Source organism: Pogona vitticeps, chromosome 15 (genome assembly GCF_051106095.1).
Source record: "Pogona vitticeps strain Pit_001003342236 chromosome 15, PviZW2.1, whole genome shotgun sequence".
NCBI lineage: Eukaryota > Metazoa > Chordata > Lepidosauria > Squamata > Agamidae > Pogona > Pogona vitticeps.
This window is the reverse complement of record NC_135797.1, coordinates 1,215,075-1,243,035: the sequence shown is the minus strand read 5'-3', so window position 1 is coordinate 1,243,035 and position 27,961 is coordinate 1,215,075. Positions and strand designations below refer to the sequence as shown.

Below are 27,961 nucleotides of genomic sequence, written 5' to 3'. Positions count from 1 at the left end.
TTACTTCAAATCTTTCACAACCAAAGGCTTCCGAAAGCGGCCTACAACCAGAGCATGGAAGAATTACTGGAGGACTACAAGTCCCAGTATCCTTGACCATGAGCCACCTTGGCTGGGATGGACGGGAGTCCCTGTACAAAGCTTCTCGCAGCCCCAAGTTCGAACCCCAAGCAAACTCCACCTCTCCGGGGCTATGCATCGACAACCAAGGATGAGACAGCGCCTGCGTGGAAAGCCGAACAAAGGACCACAGAGAGGGCGCCACGGAATAGAGATTCCCCTCCCCCCCGAGAACACAGAGAGAAACTAACAGGACAAAGGCGTGGTCCCCACGGAACAGGCCCGCCATCAATTCTCCTACCCGGTCGGAGCTCATTAGTTCTGGCAAACGGATCCATTAGTGACACTGGTAATTAAGTGTGCAAAGGGAAGACCTGTGTGACAGCTGTTCTCTTCCGGGAAAGGTACCGATGCCCTCGGGAGCGCCAGCCAGCCTGGGGAACATGGCAGGGGGTGAGGGGGGGTGAGGGCATTGCACGGCCCTTGTTCACAAGTGGCCCCATGCTGGTTCACCAGTCTCACTGGCCATAAACACAGGCATAAACCACTGCCAGGAAAAGTGGACTGCCACTGTGCCTCGAAACCAGCACTTCGCTAATCATCATCATCATTTTAGAACTGCAGAGCTATGGTGAAATTAGAATGTATTTATTCATTGGACAGATTGCCTTGTTAAACTGCCTAGTCACCAGAATTGTCTGGGCTGCTTTAGGTTCTCTGAGAACTATTAAGATACGACACCACATGCAAACCATGATTTTAAAGAAGCAGCATACAAAACCACAGTGGAAGCAGCAGAAAAATACAAAATTCTGTATGAAACCAAGTGGAGGGGAGAATCAGCAAAGAGCACTGCAGTGCAAAACTTCAGCCTGTGCTTCAGCAAATCGTTTTTGAGTTTGTCTATGCATCTTGAGAAAAGCAAATTTCAAAACAAAACACACCTCAGGTTGTGACTTGTGAAAGGAGAGAGAGATGGTTGTCAGTCCAGACAGAGGCAGCTTCGACAAGTGTGGGCCTCCCATGCCTGAGGTTTCAACATGACAGGTCTGGAAACCAAGACGGGAGCGTTGAACAAGGAGGCAAGATAGCAAAACGCAGCAAGGAGAAGAATCCTGGCTCAAAAGAAAGGATATGGCTGGTTCCTAAGGAGAGAAGTGTTTGCAAAACGGTTTCAGCATGAAGCTCTCAGGTTGGGTAAATCTGTCTCTCTTTGCTTAACCACTGGGTCAGATTTTACCAAATTATCAGAGAGAAGGTGTAAAAAAAGAAGAGGAAATTATTATTATTGCAACCTTAATTCAGCTCCCCAAACGTCATTGAATATGCTGGGGTTCAAATCAGGACTTTCAAGAGCTAAACATGCAAAGCCCACTGCCTGGTAAATCTGTCAGTTTTCCTTTCCCCCCATATTTTAACTTTTAAAACCAGAAATTCTTTCCATTGCAAAGCAATGTGGGCTGCCTTGGCCTTGAAAGAGCAATTAAGAGCCACTGGCTTTACAAAAGACTCAAACCAAGATGAAAACAGTTTGAGCAGGTGGATCAATTCAGCTGCCTGGGATATTTCTATTTTTGCCAGAATGAGTGTCCCCTTCAAAACGGACCCTTGCCTGAATGTGAACCTCTTATTTGCTCCCCCACCCCCATGAATGCCTGAGCATTGCTAATGGTAGCTAAACATTTTGTACCAAGGTAGATCAATGATCAAATTCTCTCCCTCCCAGTCCCCCCCTCACACACACACACACACGTGCACACTGCTGTCGCTTAATCCGTTTTTAAAGGTACCAAATTTGTATTCCCTGCATGGCACAGATCCATACCTCCTTGTCGGAGAAGAGAGATAGATGGAGAGTGAAGGAGTGAGATAATGGAGGGTGGGTAGATGAGGGGTGGAATATTGAAAGGAGAGAAAGGGGAGAGAGAGAAAAGAGGTAATGAATAGATGGAAGGATAAAAAGTGCTCATGGAAAGAGGGCCAGGAGGAGGGCGAGCCGGGCTGGAATGGGGGCTGATTAATACGGAGAGGGAGAAGGCATAGTTAGGACCCAATGGCAGCAGCGGACAGAGAGGTGGTTTTTATTGATGCGTTTTGGCTAAAGTATCGATCAGTGTCTAATTAGCAAGTGATTGCTAGCAGGGACTTTGAGCAGGATAGATGGCTTCTCCTCCTTCCAAGGAACTATCTTCAAGGATCAAGCAGGGCTGTACCAGTTCAACATCTAGGGTCTTGGTTTGGTTCTCTTTGCCAGAAACCTCTGGCTTTCCAAGTGTGTTTTCTCCGGCTGGCTTTCTTGTTCCACCAGGTGCAGAAACATCTTTCTAAAAGTCGGCATAAACAGACACTGTCTGAAAGCAGGACAACAATTCATCCATTTTTTCCTCATTCACCTACAGTCTCTGATACATCAGGGGCAATAGACTGCCCTGGGAACTGGAGGTTCTGTACTATGCCCTCTATTTCTGGTGTTTAGATCATGGTAGGAGCTTTAAAAAGAGAGAGAGAAATCCTACACAGGCCAGATGCAGGTCTCAACCATCTCAGAAGAAGCCAGAGCTCTGAAACATTTTAAGGATGTGGAATGATTGTGTGCCTCAGGGCAGCCATTCACAGCTCTCAGGACCTCCCTGAGAGTAAAGCCAGCACCCTGAAGACTAGTAACCCAGCCATAACATTCAGGACAGGATCCCCTTCCAGCCCAGAGGACTAGATGTAGCAATTTACGAGAGGCTCAGGAGAAGGCTTCATTTCTTTGCCAACAGGCAAGGAAAGCAGGAAGAGACCAGCCAGCTCCAACTGCTGCTCATTACAGCCCAGCGGGGGACAGCCTACTTTCATTAGCGAATTACTGCCAGAAATGAAGACGGCAACTTGGCAGCGGTTAGCAACTGGCGTGCCTGGCGAGTGGAACCCAACAGGGGTGTTCGTCTGATATTGATTGGAATCTCTCCCTCCTTTCCCCTCCCTTCGCAAAACAGAATTTACAGAGTTAGACAGTCTCAAGCTTGCTGAAAGGAAGAAACCATCCAGAGCGGGTGGGCTTTGGTCTTCTGCTGCCATGTGCCCAGTCTTAGTAGAAAAAGATGGACAAGAGGATGGGTACATGTCAGGGGGTGTATGCCTTCGCTTGTTCCTTTCTCAAGTGTGATGGCAAGGAAATGCAACCTTCCTGGCACCAGTGATGATGATGATGAATTCCCAGGTGCTTCTGACAGGAATAATGCTCTGCATGTTGTTGGTTGGGTTTCGGCACCCAGTTGTGCAACTCATGCCTTTGGCCCCACGCTGGAATTTACTGATGCATTGTTTGACTTGAAGCCCTGGATGGGTTGGTTCTATCTTACTTGAAAATCCACCAGCTCTTTCACACTTGCTCTGTGTGTCCATCCTTTGCTGATTAACTGATGTCTAAGACCACAACAGAGCTCTCAGTCCAACATGGTGAGGTACATAAAGAACTGATCTGTGGTGTAATTCTAAATCTTCCCAATGTTGAAAACGGTCTGAAAGTCCTGCCTATTTTGTTTTTTTCCCAGTTTCGGCTGGTGGCACCGAAAAGGCACGCCAATTGAAAAAACGCTGACTGGCATCACGTACAGAGCGCAGAATGACAAAGCCTGTGAAACAGGATGGCCTGTTTTTCACAATCGTTGCTCACATTCCCTTGCTCCACCCAGCTCAGCCGAAGCATCAGCAACAAGCAAGAAAAAGCAAGATGAGAGTATGGGTTTCATCACAGGAGCCCAGTTGATGGGGTGGGGTAGATTTGGCTCTCCTCAGACCATCAGCAAAACATCTGAGTAAGAACAGTGTGTGGGAGATGATTTCACAAAGAGGGAGATGCTTGGTTCTAGACACTCGGAGTCTGTTGGTTTGCAGAACCCAAACTATTGGATTGCTGCCTGGGAGATCCAGGTTAAATTCCTCCCCAACTGCCCTTGGCTATGAAAATCCCTGGGAGACCTCGGGCCACCAATTTACGGCTCCTTAGCCTCTGATCTACCCGACAGGGTTGTTGTAAGGATGAAGTGTTTGCAGGGAAAAAGAAAAGCTATACACGTCACCTTCACCTCATGAGAAAAGGAGAGGTGTAAACAACTAAGAAATAATCTATGATTATAATAATACACGTGGTTATTATTAATATAGCTAATAATGATGATGCCATAAATGAATAAACAACTAATGTTCTGCCACAGAGGGTCTCTTTCTGTCCTAGCTGGGAAACTCTTCCCCCCTCCCCAGCCTGAGAGTGTTTGCCAAGAAGCAGTGACATCAGGACAGCTTCCCACATCCTTGGGTTTTCTCTTTCAGTCTCTCTTGCTCTCTCTCGCTCTTATCTGCTGCGTCTCCAAAAGAAAGGAGAGTTGAAAAAGAACATTTTTTATGTAATATGGGGCAAATTTTTGGAATATGTGTTAATAAGGGGGAAAGGGAAAGCTCCAAATCAAGAATCTATGCAGTTCTGGAGAGGAGGACAATAGAAGAAGAAGGAGAAGAAGAAAAAGAAGAATATGGCAAGAGGTCCCGTATATGGTGGTGGGGAACACTGTTATTGTGTTTGAGTTTATATGTTTTTATGTATGATTTGTTTTTTTGTTATAGTTATAGAAATAAATTAAAAAATATTTGGAAAAAAAATCAATGTTGTTGAGAATTTTGGTGGCCGTTATGTATGGCCAGACCTTAGCATTGTTCCTGGGATGGAAAAATGGTAGATGGCAACTCCAAAAAACTTTTCAGAGAACGTATAGGGATAATTTTCCACAGAGGCAATTTTTTTTTCCTTTCCATGAAAAGGAAAGAGAGAGAAACATCAGACATTTGTGGAAAATGTTGGTTCAGCTGTAGCCAAAAGCCTGTAAGAAAAACTCCAAGAAAGTTCACTACCTTGAATTGTAGGAGTGAGAGAGAGCAAGGAACAAAGCTGTAAAAATCAAATTAGTGGATGTTAATAGAGCTCATCTCCAAAACTCAGCATCATCAAGTGCGTCACACAATCCTATCAGCTTTGGGAAATTGCTTCTCAGCTGGTTCCGGCAACCGAGCACCACAGGAGATAGAGATGAGCCCGTGCAACGGGACAACAGGGTTGTGGGAGGATATACGTGTGCCAGGTAGAGTTTTTGGGCTGGTCTTCCAGGACTCACGTGTTGTTCTTCTTCATGCGCCTCTGGACGCAAACGTACAACTGGGGGGGAAATGTGTGGTTGGAAACAGATGTGGAGTTCAAGAAAACCTGGGTGGGGGTGGTTTTTGCATTTGATATTCAGCGTTCAGCATAAAATGGAAATTACTGTACCTTGTTCTGCATTGCAGCTAAGCTCCACCTCTTGTGGGGCCTCAACTCTGTCCTTTCCCCGCCAGGCTTAGTGGGCACCAGTTGCCATGAAGGTAATTTGTTCTTGGGCTAGGGAGGTGCAGATGTGAAATATTTTTGTTTAATAGATAATAACTATAGAGTTATGAGAGAGTTATTCCTTGGATGGGGCAGCAAAGCATATTCACCTTTTAAAAAAATACACCTGTGCAGAAAAGCTGTTTTTAAGACCCTGGATCTGAGGCAGGGCAGGATCAGACCCTGAGGAGGAGGGGGCCAGGTGTGAACATCAGACGAGCATCAGGGAACACCTCCTCCAAACAGAGAGAATGGTGGCCTCTTTCAGGCATGCCCTGCCAAGATCATTCTGGCCCAGTACACTGTTCCTGGAGATGTCTATTAGCCAGATTCCCCTTCAATGCTCAGGAAGGACTTCTGAGCTCTGATTCAACCAGTAGCACCTTGGGTGGGAGGGTGGGTGGGTTGGTGGGGATCTACAGGTGCCGCACTGTCCTGTGACTCTGTCACGTTGCCCGAGAGAGTTAGGCCTGTTGAATTCCGACCTAAAGTTGTCCATCTTTGCTGTAGCCCCTGTGCCACACGCTGCCTGAGGACAGGCGTTCCTACCCCTACCTTCTCCCCTGCAGGTAAAGGTGTTGAGTGTAAGAGGGAAGATGGGGGTGGAAGGCGGAGACACAGCCTCCAACTCTGATCTCAATAAAGACTTTACTCCCAGACATTCAGGAAAGACGGGTACGCAGAGGCCTGAGGCCCTTGAGCAATGCCCGCAGGAGAGAAAGAGGGGGAAAACAAACCAGGCGGACAGGTCCTGCACCACCACTGGTTCATCTTCCCCTGTAGTTGAATGCAGAGAGTCAGAGGGGCTGGGCCAAGCTCAGCTCCTTTCCCCTTTTCACCTAGCATTTGTACAAATGAGATTTTAGCTCCTTCTTTGGATTAGATTTTTGGCTCTTTCAATTTCGTCCCTGTAAGCAAATAGTAAATTGCCCAGCGCGTTTCATTGAAACCCTCCTAGCAAAGCCCAGGAATCCTGCTGGGCAAGTTATTCTAGTAAAGGCAGCATCCTGAGAAATCACCTTATTCAAATATAACTCAGTAAGTTGATTTTATTTTTTAAAAATACTCCCTTTATTTCCACATCGCTTCCTGACTTCACACCATAGCCAAGTTTTAATATGCTACCAACCATCCCAAACATCTTTGTCTGAATCCCTCCCCCTCCAGTTTTTTCTCATAACAGCTTTCCCAGGTAAGGCCAGGCTCAGAGCGATGGACATGCCTAAGGTCTCCCAGTGGATTTCGTGGCCAGGCTGAGATTTAAACCCAGATCTCCTGAGTCCACCTCTAATGTAGACTTGCTCACTCAACACGGCCATGCTGGGATGCTCCAACCAAGATATTTGCTCATTCCCCACCCTCGTCCATATTTTAGAGCTTAACATCTCACCAAAGGGAACAGCGGTAGCAAGCAACCTCTCTGACATAACAAGCCAGCTGCTGTGGGGTTCCTCTCTGGACATGCCAACCCAGACTAGACTATTGCTAGTATTATCTCAACCATATTCCATCATCTTGGCCATAAGAATATCATAGGGCATCTTGCTCAAAGCCATGCTGAAATCAAGATATATTACAATCCTTAGCATTCCCCTGATCTATTACACTTGTAACTCTGTCAAAATACAGCTAATACTAATATTGTGTGTTCTAAAAGACCTTTATGCAGACACAATGCAGAAAATGTACTGCCCCATTGTTTCACTTAGCAGCCAGCTTTACATTTGAGAGGTCCTCAACAACAACAACAACAACAACAACATCCACCATCCTCAGTTGCTTTTCAACACACAGGAGAAAAATATGGAGACTGGAGACCTCTTCCTTGTCAATTATTTATGTCAAAAAAAGAAAGAGGGGGCACAACTGGAAAAGACCGGCAGAAGAGGGCAGATCTGAAATGTAAAGGCTTCAGGACCAGGGAGAGCTCCCAAGGTCAACAGGTCATTCAAGTAGGACTGAAGGGAGACAGACCACCCTGTCAAGTTTGCAAAGTAGCGTAGGATAACCTGTTTCGTTTCATTCGGCCTACGTTTTCTACAAGTCATGGAGCCATTTTGGGACACTTTTTAAATTGTTATTAAACCCAATTTCAGGCTTTTTTAAAACTAAAAACACTAGCCCAAGTCCTAGTAGTTATGACCTCACAAAAATGTGTGCAGTGTTACCTTTTGGAGTCTCATTTTCTCACGTTCGGAACTCAACACTGACCTTAAAGAGAATTCACTCCCAAAATTTCTCCTAGGGAATCACAACTGGATTTCAGCTGCTGTTTGTTTCTGTTCTGTTTGCAGTGTTGTGATTTGGAGGACTCTGGCTTTTTGAGCAAAAAAATTATCTATATTTTTGCGCAACAAACAAGTTATTTGTAACTAGTTACTCTCAAGCTTTACCTTTCCTGCTGGCTACTTTGCAGGCATTCCTCCTTTTTTTCCTTTCCACTCTCATGTCCCAGTTGCTACCAGTTTTTCACTGTTTCATAGCATTATGGATATTTTTCCTTTCCTCCCTTTTTTTTAAAAGCACACATCAGGCTGAGAACATCAGAAGCCTATTGCCAGGAGGGAATAGCAGCTCTTTCTCTGTTTTTTTAAAAATCTCAACTCCAAATGTTTTGCCATTTCCAAACTATTTTTTTTAATTCAAAAATGGAGGGAGAAGGGGGTTAAAAGAGAGAAAGCGAGAGAGATCAGATCTCTGCCAGCGGCTATCGAAGGCAGCTTGGCTAGTAAATAACGGGGCCGTTTATTTATAAAAGGATCTTTTTGATGTAGATAATTAAAAAGTTGGCCTCCTTCCCACAGGAATTAATCGTCCCCGACCAAAAGCGGCAGCAGCAATTTTCATAGAGGAAATGGTAAGAATTGGTTGCCGGAGGGGGAGGGAGGGAAGGAAGAGAAGAGAACAGCATCGCTGGACTAAATCTCTATCTCTCTTTTCATTTTGACTCTTGAGCTGCCATATAAATAAGTCCAATATTGGAGATTAATGGGCATTTAGCCTTGCTAAATTAATAACTTCCTGGCAAGAAAAAGAAGGGGGGAGGGAAGAGAAAAGCCTGCAAGATGCTTTTTGGGTGACTGGAGATAGAACACTCAACTGGGGAGGGGTACACCTATGTGAAGGCGATCAGTGGAAGGGGTGTGACTCCCGTTCCATGGGGACAATGAATCCACTCCAGGTTTCACTGCCAGCCTGCAAACTTTACAGATGATGTGGTTCCGTACCTTGGACAGCTCCTGTTAAATTCAGAATAAAACCCAAATCAGATCCATTGCTACCGCCCTTGTGCAGGGAGAATTGCCCGCCTGCCCTGGAAGAGGTATGTCCCTGTGTTTCCAGATTGTGCCATCCTTTGAGGGGAGAACATACCTACCCAGCACACTTTTGCTGCTGTTCTTTCAAGGGCTATTGCTCAAGGGCAAGGCACAGGCGTTGAAATCAGAAGGTCTGCAAGTTAGATGGTTGGCCAGTCCAGGTAGAGCTAGAAAAAGGGGACCAAAGATCTGGCCACATTTCATGCAGAAGCAAAGCTGGGTTCAGCCAAACTAGTAGGAAGCAAGAACAACCAGCACATCGGGGCAATGTCCAGGGATTGGCGAGGGAACAAGGAAGAGCCCTTCCACATTACAAACCACCTTTGGCCTCCCCTGGACCCTCCGCTTGCTAATCTGATTTGGTAAATAACAGGTTGTGTGGAACATCTGCAGGCGGGGTAGCCCCATTTTGTCCATCAGCATCTAAAACCCAGAGAGAGTCACTTACCCAGTAAATTAGGATTAATTATAGCATTTGTCGGCAGCTCGCTTCTCATGTTTGGCAGCTGCACACAAGAAACCAAGGAGGGTCCCTGTATGTGTCGGGCATGAAGAGCTACCTCCTCTTCCCTTCTCCCAATGTCTCACTTGATCCACTTGCTTCAGGATAGGTATCACACCAGTAGATTTGGAAGTGCTGGCACACGTCATGAGGGCCCCCTATTGCCATGCCACCAAGAACAACCCCAGAATGCAGGCAGCTCTACGGATCCATCTCCATAAACTGGTTCTAGCCATTTCTTCTTCTATTGGGGACAGCAGGCATTTTTTAAAGCTAATGGATCTTGATTGCTGACTCGACCAAACTAGCCAATAGTATTTGAACGGCTACTGAGGTAGTTCACCACAATAGACTGCAGCTAGGGAAGTCCACCACCCCTCTCCAAAGACCGAGAATATTGCAGCTAAGCTCTGAGATATGTGGTTGTCAGAATTATATCCTCTTTCTTGCCTCACTCTTTCTAATGGGAGGACCGGTTCTCAAAAGCACTTGATGCATTACAGAAAGTCTGAGAGTGGGTCATGTTCTCCATGGATCTATGATTCAGACACGGCAAGATTCAGATGTTTTGAAAAGCAGGTTTCAGGGGGGCATTTGATAACCGCCAGCTCCTAAGCTAGTTTTGCGCATCCTCTTTTTCTGTTTTTAAACTGCAATTGTGTTTTAATATTATGATTTCCTTAATTGTCTCTCCTTAATGATGTTTAATTGTATTCTCTGTGGTGTCATGTCATGCATAGTTTACACCTGTGAAGCTCCTTTAGCGAAAGAAACATACACCTGCGTGGAAGGAATCCAAGCACTAAGACATTTGCACACAAGTTGCACACACCCAGAATGGGGTAGCTTTCTTCTACATTGAATTTAAAAGAATAATAATTTTTTTCTATCCTAGATGTGAGACTTGCAAATTCGGTTGCATTCGTCAGAAGTGAACCAAAACCCAATTCTCTTCCATTTGCACCAGATTCTCATTCAACTGGATCATCACTTTATTTAAAAAGAGAGAGAGAGAGAGAGAGACAACAATCCAAGCCAGCACCAAACTGGTGGAGGGATTTCAGATTCTCTATTCAACTTATGCTAGTGTCGAATTAGATGTATCAGCTCTCTTACTTCCACCAAAAGCTCCTCTTTTTAAAAAACTGAATTGGGGAAAACTTTAACACAACAGAATTATACATTCTTTGGAGAATTAAACAAGATCCTTGGGCCTACGTGAATGAATCTGGAAGCGCCTCCACCTCCAGATTTCTTTTAAATTAATTGACAACAACATCAGCAGCAGCACCAACACCACCATCTTACATATTTTCCGTGTGACTTGAAAAATATTGGATTTGGGTATATTCTGATGGAAGCTGAACAGAATCAGAATTCTCATCCCGTTCCCTTCCTCCACAACTCAACAGAGAGGGTTTTTAGAAGATTCTGCTGCCCCATCCCTCCAACTTTCTTGGACTTCCTTTCTTAAAAGACCATCTTCCTGTCTTTTGCAGTTAAGAACAATAGCCATCTCCGCCTGTAGCTCCTTTATTCCCACCAGGACCACACACACACACACAAACACACACACACTTACAAGGAGCGTCATTATCGCCATCAATCATGCTAGAACAATTAAAGGCAGAAGCAATTAGCAGAACAGCCATAAACATCTGTGGTGCACGGCTATATTACAGCCATCCGTTAATATTATGCCATGGAGACAGGTACAGTAAACCAGAGGGAGGCAGTACAGCAGGAAGGGGGAAAGATGGGCTATTATTAAATAGGGAGATTCAAAAATCTGAGCACTGAGCAAGAAAGCAGCAGTGGAGTTGGTACAGGAGAGTTTAGCCTGCCAGCCTGGCAAAAGCTGTGAGCTTGTTTGGCGGGTGGAAATCCAACCCACAAAGTACGCCTCTTATGTACCAGACTGGAAGCTGTGCCTGATGAAGAGCTGCTAAAGATATAGAAAAATTCTCACCTGGACATGTAAGTCATTTCTGTGGCTAAAGCTCCCAGGTGAGCCGAGGTGAGGCAGTGGTAACTTCGCAACCCAAGGAAAACAACTTGATACATGTTCAGGAGCATGCCAGCCATGAAGGAACGTCTTGGGTAGCTGTGCCAGGAGACAGAACAAGCTTTAGAACCAAAACAAGCTCACTTTGACTTTTAAACTTCTGTTTACTCTGCTTTACATCTGGATGCAGCTTTAAGGCCCACACTGTTACAGTATTTATAAACTTGATTTTAAAGATTTCATTGTTAATAGTGCCTGCTGATGGGTTAGCAGGGCAGTGTCTATGGCATGTTATGATTATGTGCACAACTGACAGTCGGGAACAGATAGATGGTGAATTGTGAAAGCTGTGCAAACGCCCCTCCATGGACACTTTTCACAGCAGGATTGTGATCCATGGGGGGGGGCAGGTACCCATAGCCAATCACTTGCTAACATTACAAAGCCAGTTTGGAATAAGGACAAAGCCAAGACAGAATGAAGTGTCGGGGACAATTTTTAAAATAATGTTTTATTTTTGCTCCACTTGGGTAAATCCTCACCGCCACCCAATTCAATTTATTGTCACTTCAAGCGCTGGATCCTGTCCCCAACGCAAACACAGACGTTTCTACCATACAAATGTGAAATTCTCTTTCAATCTCTTCCTTCTCTGCTGCCAGCCCTCATGACTAAAAAAAGACCATCTCTTCTAACAAGGATTACAATCTATTTTTGTGCAGAGAAAATGGAATCCACTTTAGGAGGCTTGAACCCTGGGCTCAGAGATGGACAAAAATGTAAGATCCAGCAAGGCTTCTGAAACAGAAATTACGTTGTGCACCTGGTGCAGCTCCAGCATTTTCCATCCTTGGCAAAAGTAGTCATTATAAGACCCAGACCTTTCACCTCCTGCAACTGGTGCATTTTTAAACCCTTCGGTCCTGCAGCTCTTTAATTCTCAAGATAATCCTACCAATAAACATGACAGAGCTTAATCTCAGGGTGAATTAACCCCAGAACACTTTTCAGGCACCAAGAGTAAAACCAGGAATACGTAAAAAGTAGAACAAGTATAGAATGCCCCTAATTACTTGAAGCATAATGCACATTTACCTGTAACACAGGTACTATACAACGGGAAGTTTGAACCGGGATGACCATTTGGGGGGTTCAAACATTTTCTGAACCCAATTCAGAATATTCAATTATGGATTTCACTAAACTAAAGAAATTCTAAATAATTATGCAAATTTTAAAAATAACTAACAGTGCTCCTGCTAGCTGAGTTATTCCAATGTAGCTTTTCCAAACTCTTAATTGAGTCAATGCAGATTTTAAACAAAGATCTTGCTTTCAAGAGGAAACAAGTTTCTAGCCCTCATGACTGTGTGAAAATGCTGAAAACCCTACTAGAAGACAGAAGGACAAAAGAAAAATCCTGTCACTCTATAATCTGGGTTTGTTTTTTTTCCTCTCTCCTTTGGAGAAGGATTACTAAATGCAGGGTATATTCTGCCATACCTCAAGGGGCCAGAGGGAAATACAGGCCATGTCCAGAGACACCCCAACCAGCTGGGGATCCTTGAAGTTGTCATCCAAATAGGTTGTCTTGGTCATTCGGTCTCACCAATAGTCCTGTGTAGCTCCGAAGCCTGCACAGAAGAACATTTCATTTGAGACACATCTCATTTGAGAAGGTAAAAATAAGGAAGATCAGAAAGAGTCTTCTCTGTGGCAGTTTCTTCTCCCGCTTCCCCAACACCAGTTCAAGAACTACCACATACAATTGCCCTGCTTATATGCCACAAAAAAGTCACTGCATACCTCAATTTCCTCTGGAAAAACTGGCTCGGCTTTAAATTCTACACAGCGCCATCGAATAAGTAATCTGTTTATTTATTTATTTATTTGATTATTTATTTATTTTCTGGAAAATGCACACATATCAACAGCCACACCACAGAGCTGCCCAAGCAGCTGGAAAAACATCAATTACCAACGGATGGACGAGTCCCTGATGCTGAGAGATTTATCCCAAGTCCTGCTGCTGGCGCCGTGGGATCATTCTTCCATCCATTCCCCGCTCAGTCACGCAAGCATCCATCTCCCTGGGATTACGGATGCTAATGAATTCCTAGACACGGCCCAAACCTGGGAAATAAAAAAAGGGGGGGAGAGTCCCATAAAAAGCAGATTGATGGTTCATTGCTATTTTTCTACCGGGCTTAAGAGCCAGGTGTGAAATGAAATAGGGAGTACAAATCCCAGCCTTCAGAGAAACTCTGGTGGTGGTGGTGGCGGTGGTTATAAAAGGCCAAGTTCCTAGTCCTCAAGCTATATCTGATTTTCAGTTCCAACACGTTCTTACAATTGGCCTCCTGTGTTCCCAAATACCAGAACTAATAAAAACAAAAATTACAATTCCGCTGCGAGACACCTTGGTTACGGCTTGCTCACCAACGTTCACACATGGCACTGTGCATCTTTATAGAAACACACCAGAGGGTAGACGGGTGGCAGCTGTGACTTTCTAGATCATTGAAAATAGCTTCAAAAGAGTGGCCACCACTAAAAGAGGACATGGCCCCTCTGTCTTTAACAACCAAGCAGAAGAGGGAGTGATTTAGGGACATCTAGCTTGTATGTGGCATTATGAAATCCCCTCTATTCACACAGCTACTGTAGGTGCAAGAACCCTGCCCTTTTCTCCCCAAAGTAACCAACTTATGCATCTGCAATAAGATAATAAGATAAAAACATTGGAAACCATGCTTGAAAACAACACACCAATGCCTTGTTAATATTTCCCCTCCCCAGAATCATCTAAGGTTTTCCTTTTGTGTTCTTTACCTTCATTTAGCTTTCCTTGACTGACAGTGTCCATGTGTTTCAAACACACGGACACCTCCATGAAGTCTAGAACCTCCAAACTCTCTCTCCATTATATTAATGAGAGTGTTTTAAATGCCACATTTAAGATTTAAAAAGTCAGCCTGGAAAATAAAGAGTGTTTTATGCACAAAGGCTTGGGCTGAAGATCCCCTTGGAGCAGAGAATTAGAGCGACTGGGCCAAGAGGAAAAAGGTAATTAAGGGACGGAGGGACACACCCGGACAATTCCTGAGTATCTCAAATCCAAAGCCCCAAAGAATTGGCAGAAACGATTTTCTCCAATTGAGAGGAGACACAAAAACACAGCCTGCTTGCATTGGAATAGATTTTTCATTAATCACTCGGGAAAACAGGCAAACAATAGAATCAGCTGCGACAGAAGGTTTCCCCTGTCAAAGCCCCGTTCTGATATTACAGGAAAAAGGCTGGGCAAACATCTGCAAGAAAGTTTGAGGCATGGACTTGTGAAGAAGCGACCATGCCAAGAACTCACAACCTCCTGCATCCCCCTCCTTTGGACAGCCTACCACAGTCCTTCCCCTGCTGCTTTTCCTGAGCAACATCTATTCACTGGTAGTCTGCTCCTGAATCTGGAGGCTCCATCAAGCCTCCATAATTCCCCTAATCTATCAGTGAATCAGTTCCTACCTCTACTGACCTTTACCTGCTTACTGGCACCAGGTTTCCCATTTTTGTGCTGCTGCTGCCGGCGTCACAGCAGCCAAGTTAACCGCTGGGTTAGGGAACCTCACAGACTCACGGGCAAATTGATCAGACAGTTCAAGAACGGTGTTGGGCCATCTTAATGGGGACCGAGCAATGCTGAACAGGTACAGAATACTGACCCAGTTGCTTGGAAAAGACGAGAAAAGAACCGGAAACAGAGTCTTCGAAAAGAGGGCACAGCTGTCCAGCTGAACACAAGTTCTTCCCACACCAACATTTTGTCCCTGACCCCAAATGTATACATTGGTTTTTATTTGTTTGTTTTAGATGTTCAAAGTTCGGCACATCAAACAGAAGGAAAAGTCAATATGCGTTCAGCAGGATGTTCAGAAGGTCCTGTGAAGGAGCCCCAGTTTCTTCTTAAGTAGAATCGATGAGATCAGGTCCTAATAAATACCCTGGTGTCATCAATACTAGGTCTGAAAGCTTTCCCCCTCAAATCCTCTAGGCACGCATTCACTTCCTTGTTTTAATTGCCCCTAGATATGCCCTGCAGAGCCAAACCATTTTTCTGCCTGAGGCAAAGCAGGACTTGGTGCCTCTGCTTCATCTGAGTTGAACTGCATCACCATCCATACCGGCCAAATAGGTACAGCCACCCCTTTCATTCCTCTATTCTCTCCGACTGCTCGGGTCTCCCTTGCTGGCAGGACTCGACATTCCTCAGATCTAATTTCAACTATGAACCGGAGGGGACTTGATCATGAGTACCTCAGTGCCAGGAACCCAGGATGGGGCATCAGAGGTGACCATAGAAGGCAGGAGGGATCCCCTGCCCGTGGCATCCAAGCAGGAGTGGGTAAAGGGGGCACCACATACAGCCAAGATTGGTTTTTGATGCCTCCAAGGAGTCTTCCCATTACTTCCCCGCCTCCTGCCCCCAGCATGATGGAAGTAGTTTGTTTAATTTTTTATTTTAAAAAAATGTTTATTTTGTTATTTCAAGAGGGGATGGGGTGAAACCCTGGCCCTGGATGTGCCCACACAGTCCAGCCAGGTAATACGTCCCTGCGTCTCCAAGGTGTCCCCAGCCCCACTGCGCCTCTCATCCATCAGCGGCTGCACCCCTTGCCGACTGCCTCACCGACGTTTGATGGCATCTTTCAGAAGCACTGGCAGCCAGAGATAATTGCCACCTTTCATGTTGCTGCAAAGCAGACGCTCGAAGGGAGATCTGACGCCAAGATTGGCCGGCTACGAGCCACTGATGGATCACCTGGGTTGCCTGAGCTCAAGGTCATGAAGGAGAAACAGGAAGTCCCAAAAACGGATACTGAGACCCTCTTTCTTTCTTTCTTTCTTTCTTTCTTTCTTTCTTTCTTTCTTTCTTTCTTTCTTTCTTTCTTTCTTTCTTTCTCTTTCTCTCTCTCTCTCTCTCTTTCTCTCCTTTCCACGCACACTAGCCAAATCCAGTGGCTTGTAGCCATTGGCTTCTTGGCAGGTCACAGAAAAGATGGCTTTCTCTGAGAGAGAAGTGCCTTGTGGGAGAAGAACCGACAAGAAGAGGGCACAACTTCTGTTCTTTACAACCTCCGTCTCCAGAAGGCTCCCTGCCACGGACACATGGGGATGAAACAGGTAATGCTTTATCCATCAGGTAGAGCTTTCCCTTACCTTGTCCTTCTAGGTGTCTGAGTTTCTGTTGTGACTTCATGGCGAGGAAGAAAGAGCCCTGCCTCTTTTTAAAAATAGCACCCACTCTCTTTTATCACTTCATCGTGATTCCTTATAAATAATTTCTCCCCTTCTAGCTGTTCTTGCTGCCAGGTCAAGGGTGAAGGATTTTGCAGCCCTGGGTATAATACAATGCATTTGGAGGGGGAAACTGAGAAAGGGCAAAAGGGGGAAAGAGAAGCCAAAGAGAAGCCAAGACAAGTGGAGAGATGGGAGAGGAGAGTGAGGGATGGGGAAGCCTTCGGAAGGCTATCGTTTTCCACAGGGAACTGGGGGTGGGAGAATTATTTTCTCTTTCTCTTGCCACCAACACCGGAGTCACCAGCCTTTGTTGGGAGGTAGCCAGAAAGAAAAGAAGGATGGAAGAGGGCAGCTTGCGCAATTTTGGTTCAAACCCTTTTTAGCACTATTTCCCCCCCCACCCATCCAAGTCTACAATATTCACGGGTAGACTACCTCCAGTCCATGGAGGTTCCATTCTGCTTCCAAGGCTAAATGCCATAGGTTTGGCCTACCTTCCACTGTCAATCTATTTAATCCATGCAAAAGCCACATGGAGCCAGTGGGAGGCATGGGGTATGTGTAACAACGAATCTTCTAATCTCTTATTTCCTTTAATCTCACCTTCTTTGCCTCCAGTCAAATAATAAAAGGGAAAGAGCTGCCCCTTCTGTCTGGCACAAAACTGGGTAATTAGCCTGTGCCTTATTAACAAAATGAACATGCCCCCCCACTTCGAAGCATGCCAGGATGTAGCCCTGGCACAGAGTCCTGGGGAGGGAGAGGGGTGGGAGAAGGAGGCAGTCCTGCTCGAGTCTACGGTTCTTGCCCTACCAGCCAGCTAATCGGATGGCGCTCATGATCTGTGCTTTTCAAGGGATGTGCCAGTGAGCAACAGCCTGTGCTCCCAGCTCAGAGAACGAACAGCTGGCCAAGATTAAATCGGGTTTGCTAAATGGCAGGCGTGATTAGCTTCACATTAGCTGGTTGCACGTAAGACCTGGTGTCCCTTATTTAGAGGTGAGTCTCTCTTCCACAAACACCCTGAAAAGTCCCTTCTCGGCCTTGCTTAGGATGCCAGATGCCAGTCTGGAATTTCTAAGTTCCTATTGGGGCTGGGATTTGGGGAAAACGTCCATGGCCCCACTCAGGAAACAGATTACTCCGTACAGGGCAGAATCTGAGGTTCAGTGGAGCTTTTCAGACCAACTGGAAGAGAACTACAGTTTTATCAGTTGGTCAAACAGCCTCGCCAATTCATGGATGCAAGCTGCTAGTCCATGAGAACATTGGCTCAGTCGCGTAGCTGTAGCTGCTCACTCACCTGTTGCCTTATTTTTACCACACTGCCACTGATAGCCAGTCTTTGCTATAAAAGCCACTGCACAGGCAACCTGATATTTCCTCTTTTTCTGTTTATTGACTCAGACATGCTCACACACAGAGCAAAAAGACAGAATGTGTATATTTATTCCAAAAAAATACCTGAAACTGGCTGTTCTAGGGGCATTTTGGGAGCTAATTGAAGCACTATTTTGGAAAGAAACCATCTGGTATCAGCGCATTGTCAAGATAATGCGTCAGTGTGTGTTGGTGAAGTCGGCCTCCCAGATGCTGCCTGCCAACACAACCACCCAAATATTCCCACCAGGAAACGTGCCACCTTCCTCACCTCCCCAAAAGACGCCTCCTACACCTTTCACAGCTGAACAACAGGCAGCCATTCAACAGGTCACCTTTCACAGCTCTGTGGGGACATGATAAGCTTTCCTCTTGCAGTTCTGTGGAAGGCAGTTTTTAAGGCAGAGCCAGACTGCCTAGGAAAGAGAGGAAAGGAAAAGACAGGCTAAATAATCAGAGTGCATTCTGCATTATCTGTGCTGATACATGCCTTTTGCACCCTCTTTACGATGGCCAGAGATTTCTTCGAGTCTCCACTCAAAGGCAGAGGGATTTTTGCAACACCAGGGCTCAAACGCCCCTGGGCATGGACAGGGTTCCTCTCTTTCAGGTTTGTGCAACCATGTTCCCCAACCATATACAAATGACAAGCGAAAACAATCTTGCTGCTGCCACATTTTTCTTCAAATCGGGGATCCTGACACAATGAAAGATGGAACTACCAAGCATTAATCCACCCCTTGAGAAATTTTAACTCAGGCATGAGACCCATAGGCCGAAGGGTTGCTACCTGAAGGCAGATGAAGACAGTTTGACAGGAATCTTTTAGGTTTTATACCATTCTCTTCCAATTCTTATGGGGCAAAATCTTGTGCATGTTTTTGTTTCCAAAGTGCAACAGCAAAATTAGCCACTAGAAGGAACCAGAAAATATATCTTTGTGTGGTCCTAGCGCAGTGGTTCCAAGCCTTGGGTCACTCAGGTGTTCTTGGACTGCGGCTCCCAGAAACCCCGGAAAAGCACAGCTGACCCGAGGTTGGGGACTGCTGTCCCAGCCTATTCATAATGCGGCAATCAATTCCTTGTGCTGTGAATCAGTAACAATACTGGCATCCTGCTGAGAATTAAACCACATTTCTTTTCAATGGTAATCTTATGAGTTCAGACTTTTCTCACAAATCACATTAGGATACGTCTAATCAGAATTAACCTCCACTGTTGTAACTCCCACCCCAGCACACCTCACATTGTGGCCATGAAGCCTCCGCATGAAGAAAAGAAAGAAATTCTAGGCAAACAGAATACACAGAAACCTCCAGACACATGATTCTCCACTTTTTGGAGATCATTCCTTCTAAACACACATACTCCAGGGTGTGATAAGATCGTGTGAGACGAACTCAAGAGCAAACTAATCTGTCAAATTTAATTGGCATCGACGGGTCACAAAGGTAGCCAAGTCTTGTGCAATAGTTCTGTGCTTCCTCTGTTCTCACTCTGTAAATCTCTGTGCCCTGAGGAAACCTGTTCTATCTACCACTACAGTCCCAACCAACCAAACATCAGCACCACCGGAGAAACATGTAGGTGGGAGATTAAAAATAAACGTTCAAGAGAATGCATCTATTCACAGGTGACACAAAACATGCACCCAGAGAAACAGGTTGAAATGCAGGTGTGAGCCATCCATCAATTCTGAGGGGGTGGGGGTGGGGGGGACAGTTTGGCTTGAACACACACGTCTGCAAAACCTGAGTGGGACTGTTAACAGCGGGAACTTTCTAAGGCCGTGAATCTACGAGGTCACCCTAAGTCAGAAATGACTTGATGGCAGATGGCAACAAGCCCTGTGCTGATAAACGCAAACTCTCCCCCTCCTGAAGACAAGATTGGATACAGAAAATAAAAACTGTAAAATGAAACAACTCAAGAAACGGCTGCCAGCTCGCCATAGAAAGTGCCTCTAGGAAGGCGAGACAAAAGGGCAAAGGGGAAGCAGGCTTCACTTTCCATCAGATCCTAGCAACCGGCACACTACAGTAGGCTGCACCTGACTCTGGGGGTTCCACATGCCCTCCCCCCTGCCATGAACTTTAATGCCTGTGGCCCCGTCCCCTACAGTATCTCATCCTGTGCACCTACAGGTTCCACCATGGATTACTTGTTGTTATCTCATAACGCCCAGGCTCCCTTATACTGTTGCTACGACTGCTACTCATCATCATCATCATCCAGCTTTCTTCCTTTATCTCCCCAGGAACTGCAGCCAGGACCCAATGGCACGTTTCTGCTGAATTCCACTCCTGCCCGGTTACTACAGCATTGTCTGATTTATGCCAAAGTGGCTGAAGCAGCCAGAAGCTGGAACGCCTTGCTATCATACTTAAATGCTTCAGTTCTTTTAGTCACTCTAATAAATATATGGTTTTATAAGTGATTCACTTCATCCGTCTGGGATCCGGGAAACAGCTTGTATGAAATGCTGTTTGATGCTTTTAAGATTGCCCTTAGATAGAGATCTACTAGGTGTTGATGGGAGATGTTCAGGGAGTGGTTTTATCCTTGCCTCACCCCCTTGAGTTTCCCCGGCTGAGCAGGGATACGAATCCAGGTCTCCTGAGTCTTAGCGTGTCACTCTGTCTACCACACCACACACTGGTTCTCACATATTGACACAGGTATGCAGAAATATGCTTTCTGGTCCAGGGCTGGGGAAGGAGTCACCCACTTCCCCTCAGGCCTAGCCAACCCACTCAATGGTCAAGGGTGACAGGGAAAGTAGCCCATGAACCCATGGAGGGCCACCAGTTCTCCAGCCCTTCCTCCCCAAGGGGCACAATTCTGTGAGCCCTTTCCACAAGTTCCTCCCCCCTCGAATGCATCTGGCAGATCTGATTTTGACCAGCTCTAGGAAAATCTATAAAAATACCTCTAGCTGGGTTCTTGAATGGGAATCGTTTCTTAAGAAATCTATGCAACCCACGACATAGGAAGACGGGCGGGGCAAGGGGGAGTGAAAAATGCTTTCTTAATGTTAGCCTTTCTCAAGCCTCTTTCTACAGAGCCAAAGGAATACAAAAAAAGGATGCAGCCAGCGAAGGAAGGCTTGCAAACAGCAGGGTGGGGGAAATTGTCCGGAATTGAAGCGCTGTCACACTGGGTCTTTTATAAGCCAGGTGTCTGTAGGGGAAGAGAGGGAAGGCAAACCAGCAGGATTAAGGATGGGTTCCAGGGCACTGACTGAGCAAGGAATGAATTTAAACATGGAATTGAGCATCCACGTTGAAACAAGAATGGAGAACCTGCCGAGAATCACATCAGAATTAAAATAGGATTTAGGCTGCCAGGTAGGGTGTCCGTGGGTCTGGCTTAAAAAAGGCAGGTCTTTCATTCACCCTCTGTTCGAAGGACTGGGCCCTCAAGGTCCTGTTTAAATATAAATGGACATCTAGAAGGAAAGGCCTTGAAGTCACCCCCTAAGTATTTGCATCCACTCTGGAGAAGCAGAAAGACCAAAGAGCTATTGCTCCCCAAATCGTATCTTAATGCAGGAGGAACCAATCAGCTTAGGGATAAAGTCAAAAAGCAAACAGAACAAAATTCTTCATGCTGTTCCTCTTAGGGCGCCACACACGCATGTGAACCTGGAACATCTGGATGTCGTGGTTGAGAGGGGACTCACTCAGACACCCAAGACAAAGGGGGGGGAAGGAGGAGGTCGGGTGGCCGATATCCTAGAGCAGAGTAGCATCAGGACCCTGGACAGCACTTGCCTCTTATGCTTAGACTGAGCCCCTTGCTTTTTGTTTCAGGACCACGGCCAGCACACCTGCAGACACGTTACCCCATCTGGAGCTACTGCCTGGCTCTTATAGCCTCACCCGGAGTCCTTCTGGAAAGTTCCACCCTCCACACTATAGCTGCCTTCCTAAAGTTTTCTCTGGTTCTAGAGTTCTTCGAACGTGTATCTGGGGATACACATTCTCAGGGCCTTTGTATTATGTCCTCATGGGAGACTCAGTCCTTGGAGCCTAAGAGAAGTTGCTGCTGCAGCAATAATGCTTACTTGAGGCTTAGTGCCAGCCAAGGTGGAAGGCCCTACGAGAGAATCAGAGGAAATCTTGCTCCTTCCTTTTTTGAGGCAGGGCACCCTGACAAGGCGGGACTGTCAAGATCAAAAAGGCATGAAGGGCTGCCAAGTTTGTCAGTTCACGTAAGAAGGCGACCATTTATCACAGAAAGGCAAAAAGAACAAATGTACAAAATCTGTCCGAGACATTGACTTAAACAAAACCAAAATAAAACAAAGTAACATTTAAATTAAATTAAATATTGCCAAATTAAAGGAAAAGAACAGTTTTCACATGGTTTTGACTTGCCAGGCAAGGACAAAATATATCAGGATTGGTTGGAAACGGAGAATTGCCTCCAACCCTTCTCTAGAGCTGTGACTACTTGAATGCTTAACCTTGGTGGGGTCTCTGTCCTGGGTCGTGACACTTTTCTGCCTTGATTCTAGGCTGGTTCTTCCATTTTTAACAGAAAAGGAAAGGCATACATACATGAAGCAGGAAGTACCTCAGAAATCATATTTCTAACTTAGAAAGGAAAAGAGTTCAGGGCCACAATTCATTCAGTTAGGCTACTGCATTGCATTCTTCCTGGGGCTGCCTTTGGAGGCTGTTCAGAGACTAGAAACAATATAGGATGATAATGATTGATTCAAGCTTTGGAAAATAAATTTTGTGGACTACTTCTCCCAGAATCCCCTTGCCGGCATGTCAGCCACCCAAAAGCGACCAGCAATAAATAACTACATTACTCCTAACTTAATTACTTCTAAGTTCCAGACATCCACATCTGCACATTTAAGATTTATAGAAAAATATTTCCTCCAGGTGTTTGCTTCACCTGAGGTCAGATATGTGGCAGAGAGAGGGGTGGGTAGGTACTTTTTCATAATGTGTTCTGGCTCGGACATTTGCTGGCCATTTCTAGCATTCTTTCAGCATCACAATATTTATGTTTTCTTTTCCTCAGCTTTTCAGATGAGATTTTAATCCCACAGACTTTATACATCTGTGGCCTTTTTTGTTTTCTTTCTTTTTCTTTTCACTTCTTGCCTTTACACTGTAATTGTTTTATGATTTTTGGCAAACTGCCCTGGGAGCACAGTGGAAGGCCAGGCTAGAAATACTTATGATAAATAAAATAAATGAATAAATACATCTGGGACAGTCCAGGACCAGGAAAATAGGACAGCAGGGGAGTATGAGAGCGTGAATCCCATAAACACACAAACCTTCCAGCTGGTACGTATAGAAATTCACTTCCGCTCTGGAAATCGGAAAAAGAAGCTCTCTGATTCACACTGACAGAGACCTCCAAAGGGAAAATAAAGCCGTTCCCTTCTTCAGCATAGTTGATTATGCAGCCATTGATCTGTGCCATGCCTAGTCCCTCTTCTCCAAGGCAGAGAGTTTGCAGGCAAAAAAGAGCAAGCGGGGGGAACCCTCCCAATTCTTTCTGGGTTCCAAGCACAGGAAGCACAAAACATATGTATTACAGTTCCAAATTACATACACAGAGAGAGAAAGTCTTGAACCACAGTAAGCTGATCCTGCTTCCATGCTAAAATCTGCCTCATTTCCTAAACAGTACAAAGCAAAGAAGGAAATAGGAATTAGATTTTGGAGAAATGGAAGATAAGACTACAAAGCTCAGAAATTTCCAGCTAACAAGGGTCTGCAGCCATTTTTAAAGCATCCCCCCCCCCCCCCACACACACCAGCTCTGGAAAGAAGAAATTAAGGCTCACATCAGACCAAGCCAAATTTAAGCAGAGATCTTTTGGTGGAATTAGTGCAGCAACCACCCCAATCACACTGCTTTCTGTTCCCACTGGGACAAACTTATTGTCCTACTAGGAGAAACAAGCCAAGAAAGCCACAGACCCTTCTTGTGGCTACTTCCCAGCATTTGGTATTCATAGGTAGACTGTCTCAAAGCATGGAGGTTCTTCTTAACACAGGAGTTCTGTTCAATATTTAGACCAACAAGGCCCGGATCAAACAACAGTGTAGCCCCTGCATTTTGCACTTGCTGTAGCTTCGAATAGTTTTCAAGGGCAGACCCATGTAGAGTGTTTAACAGTAGACTAATCAGGAGGTAATTATTAGAGACAAGGATGAATTGTCTTAAATTAGTGACCTGACTTACCATACTTAGGAAGGGGCATGGCTAGAATATTTTGAAAAAGAAAATAAGTGTTAAAAAATGAATCGCACTGCTCTTACAGTTGGCAAGACCAACACTGCTTTCCCAGGTTTCTCAAGAGTTCCATTTTCCGATTTTGTCATACTCTCCTGGGCAAACGTCTTGCTTATCATTCAGAGGAAGAGCTCCTAGCTAGCACTAGATCCTTCTGATGGAATATGAGGGTGGCCACATGAGGCCCGCCCTCGTTTTGAAAACACCCCTTTCTTTGATGCCCATGTGGGGGACATCAGGGTAGACAAGGAGATGTTTCTCTCTGTCCCTTGGCAGTCAGTGGTGAGGGGAAGAGAAGGCAGGGTCACCCTCAAGAAGCTATAGGGAAAGATGGGCACATCCACCCCTCCCACTTTATGGATATCAGGCCCACCATGACAAATCACTTCTAGACTTTCCCTTGAACCGTGCAAATGAACATTGTAAGTTCCTTATTTCTGGGAATCAACATCACCCTCTTTTTTAAAGGAACCTGGTTCTCTCTGATTGCTAGATATCATTAAGAGCCCCGATCCCACCAGAGTTTGCCAATTCTTTGTTCAGGAGCTGGCAAGATTTTCTCCCAAGGCAACCGAGGATTACACTTCATATCCGAACACCTTCCCTCCGTGCGGCATTAATTCTGCGCCTTCTCCACCTGCCTGACCTCCTGCGTAACGGTATTATTAAAGTCCCAATAGCTATAATTTCTCATAAGATGCCACTTGATCAATTCACATTTTCAACCCGTTTTCTCCCGTCATTCCCCCACACCCCACCCCTACCTTTTCATTTTCTGAACACAAGCCTCCCAGGAGCACTAGGGGGGAAAGAGGGGGAGAGAGTGAGAAGAAACACATTTATTAAAATGCAAATCAGCTGGAAATTAAAGTTTCCCCAAAAAAGAGAAAAAAGTCACAGACCTCTCTTTCTTCCTGTCCTCTTTCTTGCCAATGGGGGTGAAGGCACCAGATACCAATCAAAATGCAGTGTACAGGGATGGGTAACTGCAGGTATTATGGGTCTGTATCCCCCCACCTCGACAGCATCTTAAAAAGCAGAGACATCACCTTGCTGACAAAGGTCGGCATAGTCAAAGCTATGGTTTTTCCAGTAGTGATGTATGGAAGTGAGAGCTGGACCATCAAGAAGGCCAACCGCCGAAGAATTGATGCTTTGGAATTGTGGTGCTGGAGGAGACTCTTGAGAGTCCCCTGGACTGCAAAGAGAACAAACCTATCCATTTTGAAGGAAATTAAACCAGAGTGCTCACTGGAAGGACAGATCCTGAAACTGAGGCTCCAGTACTTTGGTCATTTCATGAGAAGAAAAGACTCCCTGGAAAAGACCCTGATGTTGGGAAAGTGTGAGGGCAAGAGGAGAAGGGGACGACAGAGGACAAGATGGATGGAGAGGGTCACCGAAGCGACCAACATGAATTTGACCCAACTCCGGGAGGCAGTGGAAGACAGGAGGGCCTGGCATGCTCTGGTCCATGGGGTCACAAAGATTCAGACACGACTTAATGGCTAAACAACAACACCATCCCCCCATGAGTCAACAGTGAGGTATGGTGGGTCAATCCTGTCCGGCGTAGATGCAAGCAGACTACTTTTCTGCTATACCCATTTTCTTGACTGACAAATAAGGGCACCTTAAACAGACACACAGAGACATACACACCTCTTGTCTCCATCTTGTCTCCTCGCATGAGCCTCATCTGGGAGCCATCTTTCATCAGCCACCTCAGCTTGTGCAGGCTTCTCCTGTTGAGGCTGGCTGCCCAAACAGAATCCGGCTCCTTCCCTAAGGAGAAGAACAAGAGCTGGCTGAGCTTAAGAAGGTGGAGGGAGCAAATCAGGAAGGTGGGAAAGTGGAGAGTGAATTTTTGCTCCCAGGGGACCATCCAGGCAGCAAGAGGGCAAAAGGTGGGAGGATGGGGGGCAACCGGTGTACCCAATTTCCATCCAGCTGTGCATCCTGCCTGCCTGGGACTGCAAAAGCTTATATTACAATATAAGAACAATATTAAAACCACCCGTAAAAACCATTTTAAAAGCATGTTTAAAATCTCTAAATTCAGCAGACACGTTGTTGCTTTTAAAACATATGAAAAAGAAAAAAAAAACACTTAAAGCCTGACTGAGAAGGGAGGTTTTAGTCTGATGGTGGGAGGACAAGAGGGAGCAGGGCCATGGGAAACTTTCCACAATGCTCCTGGAACAGCGTCTATTCCCCATTACTTCACAAATTTAAACAGAGGGCCCTTTCTGTGGTGGCTCCCAGGTTATGGGATGCCTTCCCTCCAGAAGTCAGCTTGGCCTCCTCCCTCTTGTCCCTTTCACCCTCACACCAAGACCTTCCCTTTCGGTTTTTCAGGCTGTTTATATCTATCTATCTTATATTGATTACTATATATATAAACAGCCTGAAAAACCTAAAAGGAATCTTGTATCTATTGAACTGAAATTGAATTTTTAAAATGCTTTTGAAATTGTTTTTAATGGTGGTTTTAATATTGTAATATGATTAATTGTCTTTTTAGTATTGTTTCTGTAAGTGCTTTTATAATATTATTTGTTTATTTATTTGTCTCATTTATAGGCTGCTTTTCTCCCGAGAAGGGAACCCGAAGCAGCTCTCAGTATTAAAAACATTGTGAGATACACATTAAAAACAATTAAACTATAAAATCAATTTAAATTAATTGAGTAATTAAAGCAGGTAAAATGTTGGAAACTATCTTATATTGATTGCTATGTATTATTAATTGATCAGGAGCTGTTATAAGTCCTCTGTGGGGGAAAAGGTGGAATAGAAACAACATTAAATGGATAAAGAAATAAGTGGTTTTAGGGGCCATTCATGCAGAATGTTCTGGAAGTTGTTTTCCAGGGGATTGCATTGAGACTGTCCATTTCTCTCCTACATGGCAGGATGCACCAAACAGCCACACGACGCCTCTTTTGCATGGCATTTCAGAATTTGCTTATTTATTAAATTTCGATCCCATCCAATTAGTGAAAAACATCACTCCGGGCGGTATACCTAGTAAGGGAACGAAAACAAATACCTTTCTTTACAGGCAAGCTTTCCCTGAGTGGAATGGTTGCCTGAGTGGGGTTTACTGTACAGTATTTAAAAATGAATTAAAGGTGCTTCTTACTGCATTGAATGTGTTTTTGGTGTGGCTTTTGTTTACCCTCTTTTAGTGTGGGACTTGCTTGTGCCTTTTCAGTATTTGCACGCTTACTCTTTTTAGCTTTAAATATTATCTTTTTAAGTTTTTAGCTCTAAATATTACCTTTTAATGAGGTAAACTGCCTTGGGTCCTTTTTGAAGGAGAAAGATGGGGTAAACACTTTTAAATAAATACAATAAATAAAACCCCGTCCTCCCCATCCTAGAGACAAGTGCAATCGATAATAAATGAAACCCATAAAGAAAAAAACTGCAGAGCGACAACTAAAAACAAGCTAAAATTGAGGTGACAAAGGTTACCTGGTTGCTAAATCCGTCTGTGGGATGATGCCCTTGAAGGGCATCTTTTTTTCCCATCCTTTTATCCCTGCAATTTATTTATTTATTTATTTATCTATCTTACCATAAAGAGCCACAGCCCTGAAGAAACACAAACCAGCCCTTCAGGGTAGCCCAGTCCCTTTTCTGAGGGGACGGTTGGAGGGGGGGGGACGAAGAGGATTTCCTTTCTCTGTCAGCGCCTTCTGCCCTCCCTGCCTCGAGGAGAGTCT

The 27,961-nt window shown here is 45.1% G+C and overlaps 1 protein-coding gene and 1 long non-coding RNA gene across 3 annotated transcripts in view; one reads left to right on the top strand and one right to left on the bottom strand.

Annotated features, from left to right (window-relative positions):
- SEMA6C (semaphorin 6C) overlaps nt 1-27,939 on the bottom strand; it is a 93,321-nt gene extending 65,382 nt beyond the window's left edge. The window contains exons 1-5 of one of the 2 annotated variants that reach the window (XM_072984298.2): nt 27,814-27,939; nt 25,893-26,015; nt 13,264-13,418; nt 12,789-12,919; nt 11,250-11,384 (exon numbers count right to left, since the gene is read on the bottom strand). In XM_072984298.2, coding sequence (XP_072840399.2) covers nt 11,250-11,384; nt 12,789-12,884 — 231 coding nt within the window. In that variant the 5' untranslated portion in view covers nt 12,885-12,919; nt 13,264-13,418; nt 25,893-26,015; nt 27,814-27,939. The remainder of the gene's footprint in view (nt 1-11,249; nt 11,385-12,788; nt 12,920-13,263; nt 13,419-25,892; nt 26,016-27,813) is intronic. The other variant, XM_072984299.2, reaches the window with a different exon arrangement.
- Nucleotides 16,167-24,195, top strand: LOC140702796 (uncharacterized). The gene is made up of 2 exons (XR_012082059.2): nt 16,167-16,463; nt 20,218-24,195. It is a non-coding gene; the product is annotated as an uncharacterized LOC140702796 (long non-coding RNA).
- Nucleotides 27,940-27,961: the final 22 nt, after the last annotated feature.